We start from the raw sequence: 20944 nt of genomic DNA on the forward strand, positions 1-20944 counted from the left end.
TTCACTGCCCTGCCCTTTCCTATCTGCTTACCCAGTGCCTACTCACCCATCAAAACTCCTTTCATTTGCTCCATAAATCTTTCCTGACTTCTCCCATCCTTGCCAATTTCTTCCTTTCCTCCAAGATTTTCCTGATGTCTGTAGTGCACAATCTACCCTTTTCCTGTCAGCTATGAAGTTCTCCAATAGTTCATGTCATGTGTGATGTTTGCCCTAAACAGAGTGTGAACCCTTTGATATCTGGAACTTGCTTTATCTTTTTGTTCCCCTCACAGAGAATAACAGAAGACTGAGGAGTAGCTACTGGCTGGTAAGGCTAAAGAACAGGGCCCATGCATATTTACAGTGGCCTCTCACCCAAGGCATCCTTCTCAGACCAGTGTCCCCCCTGCCTTCTGCCTGATGCTCCCACAAAGCTCATAGCACAACTGTTACAGATGCATGTTTGCCCCCACCCCCACCAAGATTCATGTGTTGAAACGCAACCCCAAACGTATTGGCATTAGGAAGTGGGGCCTTTGGGAGATGAAAGGGGTTAGATGAGGTCATGCAGGTGGAGCTCGAAAGAATAGGAATAGTGCTCTTGTAAAAGTCAGGAGAAAGCTTGCTTCCTCTCTCTGCCATCTACCCTGTGGAGTACAATGAGAAGTCCACCATCTGCAACCTGGAAGGGCTCTCACCAGAACCTGACCCTGAGGGCACCCTGAGAGCAACTTCCAGGCTCCAGACCGTGAGAGATAAATTGCTGTTGCTTATAAACCACCCAGTCTACAGGATTTTTGTTATGGCAGCCCCAACTGGTTAAGATGGTGACCCTCTGTTCTCCTACTTTGTACGTGTGTTGGAGCTCAGCAGCCTTCTCCCGATCCAGTCCTCTCTTGGTCCATCTCAAATTTATCACGCCAACGGAAACATTTCCACAGGGTCCAGTTAGTGGTGGGCCAGACAACAAATAATACAAATAATCTGTTTCAAGCTGCCATTTGGTTATCATACCTTTGGTTACCTCCTTCCATGTAAATATGCATCATCAGAGAGGTTGCCTTAGGCAAAACAAGAACGCTTCTCTGCTTCCTGGAACAGCACACCTGGGAAGAAAGTGCTGACAGGGCAGGGAACTCTCCTAACAGTCCAAATCAACCACAGAAGCTCTTCCTCTACAGACCAGAACCCCCACACCTTCAGAGCCGGCCCATGGAGACATGTTTATTTATTTATAAAGCACACATTGCTGAGTCCTTACTCTGGGCTGGCCCTGCATTAAGTGTCAGGGCTTTTGAGATGAATGAGAAGGGGTCCCTGGCCTCGAAGGCATCCAGAGACTAGTGAAAGTGGTAAATGTTCTCACAATTGAAGCCAAATGTGTATGAATGTGCACTTATATTTATATACAGTATTTCCACACACACAATTCACACACACACATACACACACACACACACACACACACACACACACACAGAACAAAGTTGAGCTGAGAGAAGATATGAACAAAGCTAATGAATTGCCAAGAGGTCAAAAAGGGGATTTCACCAAACCTCAGACGTCAGAACCTAGTGTTTAAGTGACAAATAATTAGTCACTGTGTATTTAGTGCCGTTTACATGCCATGAACTAAATGATTTCCAAGCCCTCTCCTGACAACCACTGTGCAAAGTAGATTTTTGTATCCCTATTTTATAGATAAGGAAAATTTACCCTGAATTATCTAGCTAGGAAGCAGTAGGACCAGGATTGGAACCCAGGTTTCTCTAAGCCCAACTTTCACTTTATATAGGAGAGGAGAAAACATCTAAAACATCTCAGTCAAGAAACGACAGCACTTTAATTGCAAACAGGTATAGTCACTAACCCATCCCTACTGACGGCTCACTTATACCTGGAGACCAGGCAGCAGCATGGCCCTAGAGATACAGGGAGAGTCAGGAGGAGATTCCAGCCCTCAGGGCTCACAGAGCAGAGCTGGGGCCAGACAAGGAGCCCAGGCCTGCTAGAGGGACAGCCACAGTTTTCTGGGGGTGACCAGCCTGGGAGACCAGTCGGGAAAGGTTCCTAGAGGAGGCCATGTCTAAGCCTGTGTGATGAGTAACAGAAGGAATTAGGCTAAGGAAAGTGATCTTCTAGTCGGAAGACATAATCCAGAGGCTCCACGAGCATATCCCAGTCCAGTAACCATAGCCAATTCAGGATGAATGGAATCTGGCCTTTTCAAGGAATCTAAGAAGTGTTCATCTTTTTTGAATAGCCAAGATATAGAAAGGTAAAGGGAACCAGTTATAATAACTGCCTGGCCACTGGATTAATTCAGAAATCAGGAATACGTTTGCACTGAAAGTTGAGTGATTTGGTGAAAAACCCAAATAGTTGTAGAGAATTAGCTCCTCGATTCTCTGCAGCAAGAAGCAAGGAACGCAAAGGCAAAATGAGCTGTGCACACAGACACAACATCTTACAGGAGCCCAAAGCTGGGAAGGCGTGCTTCCAGACAGTTGTCCAGAGGGTGCGTTCAACTCTGCCAGGCAGCGTGACGCCATGCTCCCAATTTTCTTCTACACATGAATACAGAATTGTATTCAGGAAGAAAGCTATTTTTTGTTCCATCTTCTTCACATCTTCCTGACTTTTCTCTTTTTCAATGATGGGAGTAATAATGATAAGAACCTTAAAAACAGCAACATCACTGGCAGTAGGAAGCATACCTTTATTGTCTCACATGTTCTTCAGAGAATCTGTGAGATTTGGAAGCATAAAATACAAGTGCATTGTAATAAGGAAAGTCAGTCCTGTAAATAACAACTAACGTGTCATAATAAATGTCTCTGTTTTGATCAACTATCACACATTTGTCTTTAAAAAAAAAAAAAAAAAAAAAAAAAAGAGGCAGCTAACAGCGCTCTTTGCAGCCCCCCAGTGGCTGGAACAGGAAAGAAGGAAGAAGGGGGATTCGCACAGCAACCCTGACCCCTCCAGGGCCAATCAACTTTTTACAGTGGAAAGACAAATGGCTTGTTTTCACCGCCAAATGAATATGTTCTAAGTGAGGAAGATGAAAAGTATTGGTTCAAATGCACATAATTATACACATACACGTGAATCACTGGGAGTCTGGATTTTTTTTTTTCCTTTTCATCTTTCTCTCTTATCTCTGCAAAGCTTTCTATTCTGACCTGAGAACTCCACAATGCAAGAGCACACCTCGTCCTCTACCAAAACAAGCTTTTCCCTTTTCCTTACTTGCTGTGAGCTCCCCCGTTTGCAGACATCTGCTTATAAATATACCATTTGCTCTGCTACAAAATGATGAAAAATCTTCAAAAACATGTCATTTGCCTGTTTAAAACAAAGTGCCTATATGAGGGAAGGAGGGCAAAAGGTTTAGAAGCTCCTTGTTTTTACCAAAACAACAGTCTGTCAGAATGATTCCTATCAGCGACTCCTTTACCACACTTAGAGAAATTTTCATAATGAGTTTTTCCTTGTCTTCCCCAAAAAGAAACTGCTTCTCAAGGATACACGAGGGGGCTGAAAACAAACAAACAAACAAACAAACAAACAAACAAAAAACCCAGCATGTCTGATTATAGTTTCAAAACCATGTCACCAAAAATGTAAGGTTAGAGAATAAGCAGAAACTCTATTCTCAAATATATCGCTCACAAGTTGTGGGAGAAGCATCCCCGAGGTCCAGAGGCGGCAAACCGTCTACCTCTCACTCTCTTCACCCTCCAAGAGTAATTAAACCTGATATACATTCCCTCCCTGAGCCACTGGTAAGCTCTAGTTCAAAGCCAGCTTGCAAATCAGGTTGCCTCTAATAGCCTGTTTATCTACAGGTGCAAACCCTTCCGCCCCCTGATGATGGTCAGACAAGATTCCAGGGACCACGTTGCCCCCCTCCTCGTTACCTGACAAATTTGGCCACAGCCCCCAAGCCAAGCTCACACCCTCCTCGTCAACAGCGCTAAGAATCAACAAGTTATCATTAAGCTGGGCGCTCCAGCCCAGATCTCCCACCACCTCCCCAGAGCCCACCGCCACCCAGCTCCCTCTCCGCTCTCCCCTCGCCCCTCCCCTCACGGTCCTGCCCGCACGTGACCTTCTCTTTCAGATCCGCCCTCTGGTCGCCCCCAACCCAGCGCTATCTCCACGCACCAAGACAGCTGTCAAAGTACGCCCTGCTCGCCAGCCTACAGTCTTCTAACAGCGCCGGGCGTTTACCCGGACCCTGCTTCCGTCTGGGAGGGAGCAGCGGGGAGGTCAGGATCTCCCACTGCACCGGGTGGGCACCTCGGCCGGCTCCAGCCGGAGCGGAGTCGAGTCGGAGAGGCTGTGGGGGGCGTCACATCCTGCACTTCTTCCGGACTCCACGGCCCACCCGGAGGGCGCGCGTTCCCAGGAGAGTCACAGCCGCCCTGGGGGAATCTGGGGCGAGCCGGGGGGCCTTCCCTGGAGCCTACAAGTTTCCACCCACCTCCGAGCTGGAGAGACACTCCGCTCCCTCCTTTGAAGGCACCCCCGCCGATGCCCTCCCTCAGGGCGAGAGCAGGCAACTGCCTCTTCTCCCGGCGCCCGCGCCCTGCTCAAGCTGTCCGTGGGCTAGGGCCCGCGACGCCCGCACTACGCGCCCACCCCGCCACAGACAGTCCCCAAAGTTGTCCCGACCTCGCTGACCTCCCCTTCTTCTCGGTCCCTGGACCCCGCCCAGGGCTGGGCCGGCGTCTGCAGGTGGAGCCTCTCGGGGTGCAGGGAGCTCACTTCGGGGATCCCGGGCGCAAGAAGCCGGGGTTAGCTGCAGCAAGGGAGGGCGTGCAAATCTAGCATGAGCCCGGGTCCCCGCGCTTGCACCCGTCAGACCGCCCTGCCTCCCTCCTCCGAGAGGAGGAAACTTCCCCAGCACCCACCTTTAGCCGCGAGGAGGCGGCGCCGCCGGCTGCCCCCTCCGCCGCCGCTGCCGCTCCCCACGCCCAGCGCCAGCAGGAGCGGTACCCAGCACAGCCTCCCGGTCAACATCCTCGCCGCCGCCGCCGAGCTGCCGCTGCCGCCTGCTGCCCGCACCGGCTCTCGCCTTCCGGCGCCCGCCGGGCCGCGGCCGCCTCGCTTTGCCTGCTGGGTGCGCTTCGGACGCCGCCGCGCTCGGCCTCAGCTGCCCGCCGCCGCGCCGCTCGCTCGCTCACCGCCAGCAGCCGCGCTCACTGGCGCGGACCCGGAGCGGCTCCGGCGCTCACCCCGGGACGGCCCGTGACGTCACGGAGGGAGGGAGGTGGCTCCTGCATATTCATGAGACGCGGACACCGGCCCGGCTTCCGCGCTCCCGGCTCCGCGGCTCCGACCCCCAACTTTCCTCCAGCGTCCTCACCCTCCTGGACGCTGGTGCTCCGGGCAGGACTCGGCTCCCGGAGGACCGCGGCGGGCGGGTGCGTGGAGCCGGGCCGCCTGCGCCCCCGTTCCGTCTCCCCAAATAACTGTCTCAGGGGATGGCAGGCCCCCTCAGAAAGTGGTCACTGGAGCCTGCGAGTCGTCTGTTGGGGCGCAGGGGATTCTGCCCTGCCACGCCCTTGGAATTGACATACGTGTGGCGGGGCTGGCGCGTGTGCTGCGGGTCCTGCCCTTGGCCAGGCATCTGGACGCTTCGTGCTGCCTGGTCTGGGGAGGGCGCCAGGCACACGCAAGAGCTGGAGAGCGTGAGCGCTGCTCTGGACCTGCCAGGCAGGGTAAATCTCAGTGGACCTGGAAGGCAATGGCCAGACTCCGCACCATCTTGGAGACGCAGGTGCAGCTGTGGCTCTCCGAGGCTGATGGACCAGATCCGAAAAGCAAACTTGGGGTTCTGGGCCTGCAGAGGCAGCAGTGGGGACATAAACTTCCCTGCAGTATGGTACCTAAGCAAGAAGTTACCACCTTTCTGTTGTCACTCCCATATATCTGAGACCATGCCACCTGACGTCATGTCTTGAAACATTTCATGCCATTGAGGAATTATCAGTTCCCTGAGAGCAGGGGCTGTGCATGTCTTGATGATCCCCCACCACCCCAAGCCACTCAAGGTTCATAAAAGTACTCGATTAACATTAACTAATGGCTCAGAATAAATCTTGGCCATATTTGCATATATGTAGTGCAAACTTCACACACAATTGCAGGTTCATACGGGATAGATAAGAAGTGCGCCTGGATGGCTCCTCTGTGGGTTAAGCATCTGACTTTGACTCAGGTCATGATCTGGTGGTTTGTGCATTGGAACCCCAACATGGGACTCTCTGCCATCAGCCCAGAATCAGCTTGGGATCCTCTGTCCCTCTCCCCCTCTGTCCCTCCCCCACTCACTTTCTGTCACTCTCCCTCAAAAATAAACATTTAAAAAAGAATAAAGAAATAAGATAGAGAAATAGAGAAACAAAAGTTACTTATTCATTGATTCAACACATTTACTGAGCACCTAGACAGGGTGTATTACCCTGCCACTGGGCACTTCATTAGATACTGGGGTCCAATGGCCAAAAAGAGTTGTCTGTCCTCTTCTTACAGCCTTTGTTTCCTATCCGAGAAGCAAGAGAGTGCAGTAAAAGGCAATTACAATGCTTTGTAAATGTTATGGTCCTGCACATTCTTTATGTTGCTAGATATGAGCCTATACAAATCAATTAACAAAATGTATATATTGCAACAGTGTCTAAACAGCATCCTATAATTAATAACTGTTGTTTAGGGTGCTCAACAAAGCCATAAAATGCATTAACAGCCCTCACGCTGCTCAGCCTTTTTGCACCACCCTGGCAGCTCACCCAGAGCGGATGCAGTGGTGAAGGCCAACTCTTCTGCATTTCCAGGCACAAAGAGGTGCTTAGGAGTGGTTGGGGGAGGGGGCAGCAGTGAACTGTGGTGGCTGCAGTAGGGCCCAGGCCAGGCAGGTCATTCACCTGCAGGTTTCCTCTAACCTACACAACCAACATCTGTGCTATTATTATCATTTCACACATAAGGAAAGAAGGTAAGTTAGGTAACTTCCTTGCCCAAGATCAAAGGGCTAATAAATGCCTACGCCAACACCAGAATCTTGCCTTTTTTAGATTTGGGATCCAATTGAGAAAGGATGGCACGGAGAAAGGGAAGCTGACCCAGGCAAAGTCAAGGAAACCAGCATATACAGGAGAAATATAAATTTGTCTCATTTTCTTCCATTTGCACTCCATCCAACTACATATCTGCCTCTCTTTCATTTTCTCTAATCATTAGACTTACCTTAGTAACTTACCTGCACTGTCCCTTGATATCATTCTACAGAGTTTCATTAGGACCAATTGGTTAGTCCTGAAAATTTTACATGAAATTTCAAACACAGACTAAATAATGATAAAGAAGAGGAAATACAGCTGATTGGAAAACATCCCCACCCCATACAGTAGATCACCAAGAAAGAACACAACAGAGATGTACCAGGGAGCAGTCCAGTGACCAAGTGACACAGTACTGCTAGCCTCCATTTCCTCCCCTACAAATAGGTGTATAATGATGCCTTTTGCAGGAGATGAAGTGCACTGATGGCACTCATTTGTTCATGTCTCCCTCAGTCCATTCCCTTTGGATATACTCTCCCACCCCAACTTAGGGTTTGGCCATATGACTTGCTTTGGCCAATAAGACCGTAACATGCATGTTTCCTTTTTCTTTCCTGGACCCCTGCCACTGCCATAAGAACAAGCCCAGCATTACCCGCAGGAGGTTGAGAGACTGCAAGGAGCAGAGCTGAGCTGTTCAGGCACCCAAGGCCAGCCAAGGCTGGTTAACAGCAATTGACCCACCTGCTGACCACAAGATGCATGAATGAGCCCAGCAAGATCAGCCAAGCCTGGCCCACACCCAGCTGACTCATGAGAAATAATAAATGGTTGTTGTATTAAGCCACTATGTTTTGGGGAGGGGTTGATTAAAAAGCATTACACCTGGGGCGCCTGGGTGGCGCAGTCGGTTAAGCGTCCGACTTCAGCCAGGTCACGATCTCGTGGTCCGTGAGTTCGAGCCCCGCGTCAGGCTCTGGGCTGATGGCTCGGAGCCTGGAGCCTGTTTCCGATTCTGTGTCTCCCTCTCTCTCTGCCCCTCCCCCGTTCATGCTCTGTCTCTCTCTGTCCCAAGAATAAATAAATAAATAAATAAAATTAAAAAGCATTACACCTGCTTCACAAGGTCATTCCAAAAAGTAAATGAGAAAATGTATGTGAGATATTCAGTACGTTGCCTGCCACATAGTCAACATCCAATAAATATAAAAATGTCTCCCTCTTAAACCTATTTCCCAAGTCTCTGAAATGCCACTCATAACTGTTTCCTTTGGGAGAAAGCTACCAACCTTGCTGAGGGGATGAAGATGAGTAAGTTCAGCCTTGGACGTACTCAGACCACAAGAGTTTCAAGTCCACGTCATCTGTGTGGAGCACTGCTGTGCCCTCTGCTTCTTCTGGGCCATTGCAGATGCAGAAAGCAGGTAAAGCAACCCACTAGCTAATGTGTCACTCGGTGCCAGGCTTTGCAATGGGGCTTTTACATTCCACATTTCATTTAATCCTTGCAACAGCAGGTATTTTTTTTTCCAGTTTTATTATAACCAGATTACTGGCTTAGAAAGTTTGAGTAACTTATCTACATTCACATAATTATGCAGAATATGAATTAGTGTCTGCCTAATTCCAAATCCCATCTTTCTCCCATACACCATTGTTTTGTAGGAAAAGTAAGCAATGAAAAATAGTTTCATATGAGAAAAGGCAGCGTTGGTGATTTGATTTTTTTTAAAGCTTTATTCACCATCACCTCTGAGTAATAAATAACCGATTGTCACCAAAGTAGTAATACAAATCTCCGAATTTGTTCAGGCTGTACACTTTATTTTTGACTTGTTATTGGCACATGTTCCTTTAAGACCAGGCTCAAAAACTTGTGAGTGGGATGATGTAAGGCCTTGGTCACTTTATGCCCCAAGACCAGGGTCCCACCTGGTGGTGCAGTAATGAATCTCAGACAATTTATTTGGGTCAATAGTTTTTAATAAATAAATAACTCTCCTGTTTCAGAAAATAGAATCTAACAGGAACAGGCCTGACACCAGCCCAGCCAAACCCTCTCATTTTCACCAGGGTCATTAATGCTTTGCCCAATTAAGCACCAAAACACAGCCCCTGAATAATTTAAGCTGGATAAGTGAAGAAAATAAATAAATTATAGCGGCTTTTGGAAACTTATTTTTAAAAGGAAAATTAAGCAGAGGCTTTCTACAGGACCCAGACTTAATTCCATTAAAAGTATTTAACCTTAAAAGAAAGGTTGAAAATCCGATCCTTAAAGAGCTGGAGCTGTTTACTGTTCCCCTCCCCCCATCTTGGCAGGTAAAGCCAGGTCTTTATGACCCACAAGCAATTGGAGAGGTTACAGAATTTTCAACATCTCTCAGATGTTTTGATGCTAGTGCAGACACTGCCAAAGAAGATTTTTAAAGTTCAAGCATTTCTCTTCAGGAAAAAGCAAGACAAGCTTGTTCGTGACCAAATCCGGTTCATGTTCAACACTGTTTAGACATGAGTGTTTTATGCTTGGCAAGGCAGAGTGCCCGACTAAAAACAAATATGTCATTGATTATAGCAAGGAATTATTCCAGTATGCTCTCTTGTACTTCCCTTGGACCTGTGTACCCTGTGGTGGTGGTTTAAGAAACAAAACACAAAAAACAGAGCCATAAAATCCAGTGACACTTCTCCCATTGAGGGATGGAATCTATTGCTCCTGTCCTTGAATCTGAGCCGACTTGTGACTGCCTCTTCCCACAGAATTCAGCAGGAGTGAGGCTACGTGACTTCCCAGACTAGATCATAAAGGCAATGCAGCGTCTGCCTTTCTCACTAGGATGCTCACTTTTGGAGCCTGGGGCTGCCAGGTACAAGGTCTGACTATCCTGAAGCTGCCATATTACGAAGATCTCAGGCCATGTAAGAAGACCGCATACAGGTGTGCTGACAACCCCAGCTAATTCCAACATTTGAGTCATCCCAGAGCCTCCAGATAATTCCATTTCTTAGCTGCGGACTCACTTCCAGCTGTTTGGATCCCCTCAGCTGAGGCCTCAGACATCATGGAACAGGATGAAGCCATTTCCACTATGCCCTGCCTAAATTTGTGACCCACAAAATCCATAAGTGCAATAAAATGGTTGTGTATGCCACTAAGTTTTGGGGTGGTTTATAATGCATCATGAGTAACCGGAACATATTTTCATTTGTTCCCTGCAACGAAGACCAGGGAAAGAAAAGTATGCTGAGGTAAGTCATGTGTGATTAGTTCCATTTTGTAGCTCAAATATGAGGACTTGGAGAGGCAAAAAAGAGGTACTAACAGAGCTTAGTAGAAAGAGAATGACTTCCAGAATCAGACAAACCTAGATTCCAAACCCAGCTCTATCATTTTCTAACCATCTTTGACTCCAGAAAGCTACTTATTCTGTTTAGACCTTAGTTTCCTCATCTACAAACTGGAACTAACCTAATAAGGTTGTGGGGTTGTTTTTTTTTTTATTGTTTTGTTGTTTTTAATTTTTTTAGTGTTTATTTTTGAGAGAGAGAGACAAAGCGCAAGCAGGCCTGGGGCAGAGAGAGTGAGACACAGAATCCAAAGCAAGCTCCAGGCTCTGAGCTGTCAGCACAGAGCCCATGGGACTCATACCCATGAACCAAGAGATCATGACCTGAGCCAAAGTCACACACTTAACTGACTGAGCCACCCAGGCGTCCCAATAAGGTTGTTTTTAAGATTAAATGAATTGTATAAAGAGCTGAATCTTTTCCCTGCCAGATGGTAGAGATACAGTAAATTGAGCCATCAATAGTGACAGTGGGAACTCCTCCAGGGCCACACAGGTTGCTGGTGGCCTTTTTCCTGATCTTTACTCCAGGGTTTGGTGTTTCCTATGCAGGCAAATGTGGTTCCACACGTGGCACCACACCAGCTCAAGCCCTACCAGCACCTTTGCCAACACTCTAAGGAAAGCATCAATCCACATGCATTGCAAGAGCAGTTCAGTACATGTATCTGTTCTGTCATTTCTGGGCTTTGTTCCACTAAAGGGGATAAGAAGGAACCTACCACTTATTGAGCACCTACTATAAGTCAGACAATATATACATTACCTCTGTCATCCTACAGCTCAGAAAGGTGATTTATTACTCCTATCAAACACCCATGGAAACTAAGGCTCAAAGACATTAAGTTACACTGTGTGTTAGTGAGGGTTCACCAGAGAAATGGTATCAGTGGGAAAGAGTGGGTGGGGGGAGAGAGAGAGAGAGAGAGAAAGAGAGAGAGATGGATATACATATCTATATATCTATATCTGATACAGATGATAGATAGATAAATAGATAATAAATATGGAGAGAGAGAAGAAATTGATTTATAATAAGGAATTGGCTCATGTAATTGTGGAGGCTGATAAGTCCAAAGATCTAGGTCCTGGACACCCAGGAGAGTCAATGGTATAGTTTCAGTCCAAAGGCTGACAGCCTTGAGACCCAGGAAGAGCCGGTATTTTAGTTCAAGTTCAAAAGCAGGAAAAAACCAATGCCCCAGTTGAAAGGTAATCAGGCAAGAGGAATCCTGTCTTACTCTGGGAGGGTCAGCCTTTTGTTTTATTCAGGCTTTAAATTGACTGGACCAGGGCCACCCACATTAGGGAAGGCCATCTGCCTTACTCAGTCCACTGATTTGAATGTCAATCTCATCCAGAAACACCCTCACAGGAACACCCAGAATACCCCACGGCCCAGTCAAGTTGACACTTAAAATTAACCATCACATACTGCTACAAATGAAGGAGCTGGGATTTGAACTGAGGTCTGGTTGCCTCTGAAGCTATATTTTTTTCCAGCCAAATAAGACAATGTGTCCAGCTTCCATTATGACTTTAGGTGCTGGGTTTGGATAGAGATCAGGTGAGCTGTCCTGCTGAGTCAATCCTGACCATAACACCCATGCAAGTTTTACACAGCAGACTTTGCCTTTCAGTAAGCTTTCACAGTTTCCCACGATAAAGTCCTATCTCCTTGCTGCCTAAATCACCACTGGCAGGTCTTCCCTGGAATGTTCCTTCCTACTTTCTTTCCTTTCTGTTTTTAAGGGTCTGACTTGAGTCCAACGCCCCAAGTTTTCCCCTGTCCCTATCTGCCTACTACCCAGTGTTCACACAATCAGCTTAACTATGGATACTCAACCCTCTGCCACTGCTCAGGTATCCCCCAAGGCTCCGCATGACCTGTAACAGAAGATCAAAGCTTCTTACCTACATTCAAGAGCCTTACCAGCCTGGCTTTCACTTCTATTGATAACCTGACTTCCATTATGTGTAAAGTATGCTTCTGGATGCTGTCTAAACTGTCGGTCAAGAAGCTCTATGCCAATCCTGCCTCTACACATTAGCTCACACTATATCCTCTACTACTGTGGGTTGAATTGAATCCCACCCCTCAAATTCATACTGGAAATCCTAACTCCCAGCACCTCAGAATGTGACTGTATTTGTAGAGAGGGCCTTTAAAGAGGTAATTAAGGTAAAATGAGGTCAGTAGGATAGGCCTTAATCCAGTATAGCCAGTGCCCTTATAAGAAAAGGGAATTTCGACACACATACTTAACAGAGTGAAGACCATGTAAAGACACAGGGAGAAGACAGCTACCTACAAGCCAAGAAGAGAGGCCTTAGAAGAAACTGATATTGCCAACATCTTGATCTCAGATCCTGGCCTCCAGAATTGTAAGAAATAGGTTGTTTAAGCCATCCAGTCAATGGCACATTGTTGTGGCAGTCCCAGGAAATGAATACACCTATTGCAGTCTCTCCCTCTTCCTCCCCACATAGCCCACTCACTCCTACCTTCAACACATGTCTCTCCTAACTCTCCAGCACGTATTTATCTTAAAGTCTTCTAGAAGCTCTCCATCAAAGCTGAAGTCAAACAAAAACATTTTAGGCTAACTCACAAAGCCCTACTTGATCTGCTCCTGCTTGCTTCTCAGACTCCTCACTCCTGTCCACTGGTCTTTGGTCTTATGAACGTGACAAGCTCTTCTCTGCCTTAACGTTGAACATCTTCCTGGGATTGTACTTCCCTCTGACCATCACATGGCATTCAGATCTCATCTTAAATGTCATCTCTCCAGATATTGCCTTATGAATTTACTTTCTCATGTTTTCTTGTCTCTTCTCAATATAATACAGATTTTAGAAGAGGAGAGACTCATGTGCCTGGTACCTGAGTGCTAGATAGTTATTGAATGAATAAATGGTTTACCTTCCCTAAACAGAGTATTTTTTTTCTGCATCGCTCGATTTCACCAAACACTGTGTTGCAAAACCACTTAAAAGTACACTCTTCTTATAAAAAACATAGAGCTGATATTTTCATGAGGCTTGAGCATTTTGCTGGAAAATTCAAAATATCCATGATGGTGGGTGGTGGTAGAGAGTAAGAGGATATCTTGAGGGGTTTGTAGTGCAGGTACTGTTTTCATTTTATATACAAAGAAATGGAAGTGAAGACAGGTTACACCCTGGCTTAGGGTCACATGCCCTGGACTAGGTTCTCATTGTCTGGAGTTCTGGTTCAGAGTTCTTTCTCTACGCCATGCCCACTTACATAAGGAGGGATAATAAGTATACAAACGCCAGTGCTTAAAATGCCTGGAGCAGACTGAACTAGGAGTCAGGAAATGCCTTCCACACAAAACATCTCAATGGAGAAGTCCCTGTGAAAGTGACAGGATAGCATTTTGTTGCTCTCACAATTCAGAGAAAAAGGCTACCCATGTCTGCTCCACTTTCAGAGCCTTCTAGACTAAGGGTAACAGCTGACTTCCTAGACTGCTCCAAGGAAATCGGTCCACCTAAGTATTTTAAAGTTTTATGCCTTTCAGTTTCTCAATATTTAAGAAATTTTTTCCAAGTTGGCATGGTTATGTGTAGTGAATCATGTGTCTAAAGGGGACAAGATATATTATATCACCTTCATACAATGTTCTACAACACCTGGGAATGTCAGAAACCGGTTTTGAGTGGATGGCACATGATAAACGGTATGTATTCGCCAGTGGAGGAATTGAAGGACATTAAAAACCCAAGCCTTGCCGAAATAGCAAATTGTGGCTCCATTCCTGCTTTAGTCCATGAGCAACTGAATACTGGAAACTGACTTTATTGTAAAAAATATTAAGCTATTTTTTGGATTTAGAGTTTGAGGATGAATACTCTTAAATCAGACTACTAAAATCCAAACTAAATACATTTCCCTAAAATTGGTCTAAAGATTGATTTAATACTGCATCTACTTAGAAGAGAGAGAGAGGGGACAAAGGGTTTTCAGAGAGCAGCTACGCAAACAATGATGAAGGATTCTGTGGATTTATATAACATGATTCATATACATGAATATGAAATTTTGTACTTTACAGAGATCAGGGCTTCTTTTAAACTCTTCATAGAAACTGATCAGATGCCTGTATCTCCAAAATGCTTAAGACATGTCTATAATTAATAAATTCTTTAAATGCCGGAGCTGTTATTCAGGGGTGGATATGAAATGAGGACACTTTAAGACACCCAGAGTTAGTTTACTAGCAGACCCTCATGGAAGGAAACTCTCAGATAAAAGAAAAAGTAGAGAACAATAAAGAACATCTGAGAGATCTAAACAATATTCAAAGGAAATAAAAAACAGTAGTTAAGATAATGAGTAATTTGGGGCACTTGGGTGGCTCAGGCGGTTAAACTGTTGACTCTTGGTTTCAGCTCAAATCGTGATCTCACAGTTCATGAGTTTGAGTCCCACACTGGGAATCTGTGCTGACAGCGTGGAGCCTGCTCAGGATTCTCTCTCTCTGCCCCCACCCCCCGACTCTCTCTCAAAATAAATAAATAAACTTAAAAAATGAGTAATTTGAGTGGCATACAAACAAAATTGCAAGAAAATCCTGGGAAAAAATAACATGAAAACTAGAGTGGAAAGATCAGAATTAAAATATTTCAGGCTCCATGTATTCCAAAGTAGAATAGAGATACGAATTACATTTAGACTGCTAACCAAATGTTTTTGTTCAAACTTTAAGGGTAAGCAATTAAAGATAAAATACAGAATAACTTTAAAATTATTAGAGAAAAGGGGGATAGTAGAAAATTTGATCAATTCAATAAATGCCAGTAAAGGGACAAAAAATATGCATAGAAAATACATATTTATTAGAACAAAATAAATTGATATAATAAACCCAAGTATATCACTACTAAATATGAAAGGTATAAACTTACCTACTAACAATAGAGATTCAAAATTAGATATTTTTAAATGCTGCCATAAGTTGTTTACAAGTGAAACACCTAAAATATAAGTACACAGAAAAGTTGAAAATTACACTGTGTGTTTTTACATTCACATATCAGTATAAAAAAGCATTACTAAAAACAATGAGGGTCATTGCATTAAGATAAAATGTTAAATTTGCCAGGAAGATATAACATTTCTAATCTTCTGCATACTTAATAACATAATCCCAAAATATATAAAGCAAAAATTTACAGAATTACAGGAAGATTCATGAATTCACAATCATAATAAAAGGTGCTTAATTTTAATACAAATCAAAACCATGATGAGACACCACATCATACCTGTCAGAATGGCTAAAATTAATGACACAAGAAACAACAAATGTTGGTGAGGATGTGGAGAAAGGGGAACCCTTTTGCACTGTTGGTGGGAATGTAAATGGTACAGCCACTCTGGAAAACAGTATGGAGGTTCCTCAAAATGTTAAAAATAGGGGTGCCTGGGCGGCTCAGTCAGTTGAAGGACCGACTTTGGTTCAGGTCATGATCCCATGGTCTGTGAGTTCAAGCCCTACATTGGGCTCTGTGCTGACAACTCAGAGCCTGGAGCCTGCTTTGGATTCTGTGTCTCCCTCTCTCTCTGCCCCTCTCCCGCTTGTGCACATGCTCTCTCTCTCTCTCAAAAATAAACATTTAAAAAAAATTTTTTTTTAAAGTTAAAAATAGCACTACCCTACTACCCAGCAATTGCACTACTGGGTATTTACCCAAAGGATACAAAAATAAAGATTCAAAAGGGTACATGCACCCTAGTGTTTATAGCAGCATTATCAACAATAGGAAAACTACGGAGAGAGTCCAAATGTCTCCTAGTGTTTATAGCAGCATTATCAACAATAGGATAACTATGGAGAGAGTCCAAATGTCCACTGACTGATGAATGGATAAAACTGTGGTACATATATACAATTGAATATTACTCAACCATCAAAAAGAGTGAAGTCTTGTCATTTGCAATGATGTGAACGGAACTAGAGTTTATTATGCTAAGCAAAATAAGTCATAGAAAGTCACAAATACCATATGATTTCACTCTTCAGAATTTAAGAAACAAAACAGGTGAACATATGGGAGGGGGAAAAAGAGGGAAACAAACCATAGGAGACTCTTAAAGATAGAGAACAAACTGAGGGTTGATGGAGGGCTGGGGTGGGGGATGGGCTCGATGGGGGATGGGCATTAAGGAAGGCACTTGCTAGGATGAGCACTGGGTGTTGTATGTAAGTGATGAATCACTGAATTCTGTTGAAACCAATATTGCACTATATATTAACTAACTAGAATTTAAATAAAATTTTGAAAGAAAAGAGTCTTCATTTTATAATTTGTAGGTCAAACTTGTAAAATTCAGTAAGAATAGAGAATTTTTGAACAACAAGCAATTCTGCTTAATGGGCCAATTTAAACCTAGCAATGAACAATTAGATTATACAATTTAATATTCAAACACAACTGTATATTCACAAAGCAAGTGGCAACAAATATTAAGGTATCTACATCACATAGACATTTTTTATCACCATTATGCTAAAATACAATTAATAACAAAAATGTTTTAAAATGCTCACATACTTGGAAATTGAGCAGAAAACTTCTAAATGGTTAATAGCTCCGAGAGAAAATAAAAACCTAAATTAAAAAGCATTTAGAACTAAACAATAGTGAAAATACTACATAATAGTATTTATAGAATGTAGCTAACATGGCATTTTTAAGTAATAGTATTTAATAGTGATTTGGGAAGAGAAAAAATTCTGAAGAGTTTTCAGTGGAGCATGAAACACAAAAAGTTAGAAAATGGACAATGATAGTGCTTAGGATTGTGTGATATTGCTGAAGCAACAGATAAACAAAGAAATAGGATAGAATAGAGAGCCCGGAAATAGATCGATACATGTATAAAAACAGAATATGTGCTTAGAAGTCAATGAAGGAAAGGATGGATTACTTTGTCAATGGTAATAAAAGAATTCCTGATAGAACTAGGGCTTCATCTGAAAAATGCAAGATTACAAATTTTAGAAGAAATTTTAGAATAATTTTACAACTTAAAAGTAAGGGAAAATCTCTTAAATGCAAAACAAAAAGCACAAATCATAAAGAAAGTATTGATACATTTAGTACATTAAAATTAAGAAGTTTGGTTCATTAAAAGACACCATAAATAAAGTGAAATGTGAAACCATGACAGGAAAATTGATAATCTCAACTCTATGACTAACGAAGGACTGGTACCAGAATATATGAAGAATTCCTACCAATCAATAAGAATAAACTAAGCAATGAAGAAACTAGGGGAAATCTGTAAACTGGCAATTCATAGAAAACTAAATCTGAAAGGCAAATAAACACAAAAAGATGCTCAATATCACAGGTCATCAGGGAAACAAAAATTTAAAATGATAAGAAAATACTGCTCTGGTCTAAATATTTGTGTCTCTTCAATGTTTGTATGTGGAAACATAACCCCTGAGGTGATGGTATTTGGAGGTGGGGATTTGGGGAAGAGACTGAGTCCTAAGGGCTGGGATTAGCACCCTTATTAAAGAGCCTCCTCCCCCCATGGAGCTCCCAAGCCCCTTCCACCAGGTGAAAATGCAAGGATTAGACAGCAGCCCAGGAGACCCTCACCTGAGGGCACTGGAGCCCTGATCTCAGACTGTCAGCCTCCAGAACTGTGGGAAATAAATTTCTGTTGTTTGTAAACTGCCCCGTTTGTGGTCTTTTATTATAGCAGCCTGAACGGGCCCAAACAGGTACCATTTCACACGTATCAAAATCTAAAAAGTTTAAAAAGTACACAATACCATACACTGATGAGAATGGAGAGCAATGGGAATGTTCCTACTGAAAGTGGTAATATAATTGGTACAATGACTTTAGAAAGCATTGGGTAGAAGCTATGAAAACTGAATATATGCATATTTTCTACAATCTAGTGTAGTTTCCGGGGGCTGCCATAACAAAGTGCTACAGACTGGCTACCTTCAAACAACAGAAATTTATTCTCTCACAATTCTGGAAGCTAGACGTCAGAAATCGAGATGTTAATCTGGCCATGCTCTCTCTCTCTCTGAAGCCTCTAGGGGAAGATCCTCTCTTGCACCTCTGAGTTTCTGGTAGCCCTAAGTGCGCCTTGGCTTGTGGCAGCAAACTCTAATGTTGCCACTGTCTTCACATGGACTTCTCCCTCTGTTTCTGTGTCTTCTCATGGCCATCTTCATGTGCTCTTGGATTACGAGCCCAGTCTACTCCAGAATGACCTCACCATAACTAATCATTCCTACAAGCACTCTATTTCTTAATAAGGTCACATTCTGAGTACGGGGAGTTAGGGAGACTTCTTAGGAAGGTATCTGTTAGTTACAAATTCTAAAATATACACATGAAAACATGCATATAAATGTTCACTGCAGCATCTTTCATAATTTTGAAAATAGGAAAATATAAATATCTTCAACAGAAAATGAGTTCATCAGTTATGATATATTCACGCAATGGGATATTACATAGCAGTTAAATAAAATTAAGTAAAACTCACAGGGCTCCCTGGGTGGCTCAGTCAGTTAAGCCTCTGACTCTTGGTTTCGGCTCAGATCATGATCTCACAGTTTGTGAGATTGAGCCCTGCATTGGGCTCCGTGCTGACAGCATGGAGACTGCTTGGGATTCTCTCTCCCTCTCTCTCTGTGCCTCCCCTGCTCATGCTCTCTCTCTTTCTCTCCCTCTCAAAATAAATAAAAGGAGGAAAAAATAAAAAAGATTCATATCAAATGGGAAAACCAAAATCCATGATGATAATCATAAAATAAAAATCGAAAGTTTCCATCTTCAACAGTATAATAGATTACGTATTTCAGTAATGGACAAAACAGAAGAGTTTTCAATACATTGTAGGACTGATGCAAAAATAACGATTCTATAAAATCCAAAATGAAGTAAAACCAGAACCCCTGGAAAAGGTATGAGCAACAGAGTTGGTTTGGCCCTAAATGATTTACTTCATGTCTGTCTAGCACGTGCTGCTCAGAACCTAACATCTGTGCCAGTCTAGGAGGTCACACCTTTACTATGAGAGAGAATGGGGAATAAAAGTGACCATGCAGAAAGGAACAGCAAGGACTTTTGGTATCTAAATCTATCCCTGCATACATTAAATATGTTAACTGTGCATTCCAAAAAAAAAAAAAATCAAGCAAAAAATTGAAATGAAAGTCCTATGGTGGGAGCATCTGTAGGTGGCAGAAACAAATTTATACACTGAGGTGTCACACTTAACATAGGCCTCAAAGAATCACCACAGGTGAAGTTTTGTTTTGTGTTTTTAAGTTTCTTTAATTTGAGAGAGACAGAGCATGAGCAGGGGAGGGGCAGAGAGAGAGGGATACAGAGCATCCCAAGCAGGCTCCATGCTGTCAGCATGCAGAGAAGGACATGGGGCTTAAACACATGAAACCACAAGATCATGACCTGAGCCAAAATCAAGAGTCGGATGCTCAGCCGACTGAGTCCCCCAGGGACCCCCACAGGTAAAGTCTGGAGTGAGACAAACAACACAAACTCAACTTTCACCTAAGTATGATTACAAACTAACAGAAACAAATGACAGATGGCAGATAGCAGGTTAACAGGCACACGCAAACATGAGACATTGGAATTTAGAGACACAAAAATCTGAATAAGTATGTGTAATATGCCTAAAGAAATAAAAAAGAGGCTTGGCAATATCAACAGAATAGAAAATATAGAATACACCTGTAGATATAGAAGACAAAAGTGGACATATTAATGGAAAAATTAATCAACAAATACACGTAGCTGAAGAGAGAAATTTCAAACTGCAAATTGGATCCCAGTAATTACTAAAAATTCAGGCCAGAGAGATGATGAAATTAAAAAATATAAAAGAGAAGTGAAAATAAAGGAAAGATATAGGGAAAATCCAATATAATTAGAATTCCAGAAGAAGACAAAAGAGGGAAAAAAAGGAAGAAATAATGTAAACATAGATAATTTCTGAAAATACTCCAGAATTGTTGAGAGTCGCCAAGTCTCCAGCAGAGAAATTCTAATAAATTTGAAAATAGGTAAATATTTTTAGAAGTCAACGTCAAAATACATCAAAGTGATATGTGAGAACACTGTAGAAAAAGAGGACTCAAAAGCAAGCAGACAAGGAACGGTTTGATGACTTTTCTATAGCAACAGTGGGAGCCAAATGCTGAAAGAAAAGAAATGCCAAACTATAGTTCTATGTCCAGCAAAGTTGTCTTTCAAGAATGAGAATGAAATAAAACCATTTTCAGACCCAAAAAAGAAGAAAAAGAAAAAGCTTACCACCAAAAATACTCTCATTAACAGAAATTATAAAGGAATAGGGAAATAATCCCAGATGGAAACTCGTTACAAGAAGAAATGGTGTGGTGGGTAGAATAATGCCCCTAAAGATGCCCACATCCTGATCCTGGGATATGTGAATATATTACCTAACATGGCAAAGGAGAATTATGGTAGCAGATGGAATTCAGGTTG

The 20944-nt window shown here is 43.4% G+C and overlaps 1 protein-coding gene across 1 annotated transcript in view; it reads right to left on the bottom strand.

Moving 5' to 3' along the window:
- Window positions 1-5544, bottom strand: part of CLSTN2 (calsyntenin 2) — a 603610-nt gene extending 598066 nt beyond the window's left edge. The window contains exon 1 of the mRNA XM_078432292.1: window positions 4902-5544. Within this exon, the coding sequence (XP_078288418.1) occupies window positions 4902-5010 (109 nt within the window). The 5' untranslated portion in view covers window positions 5011-5544. The remainder of the gene's footprint in view (window positions 1-4901) is intronic.
- Window positions 5545-20944: the final 15400 nt, after the last annotated feature.

Source organism: Panthera onca, chromosome C2 (assembly GCF_046562875.1).
Source record: "Panthera onca isolate mPanOnc1 chromosome C2, mPanOnc1 haplotype 2, whole genome shotgun sequence".
NCBI lineage: Eukaryota > Metazoa > Chordata > Mammalia > Carnivora > Felidae > Panthera > Panthera onca.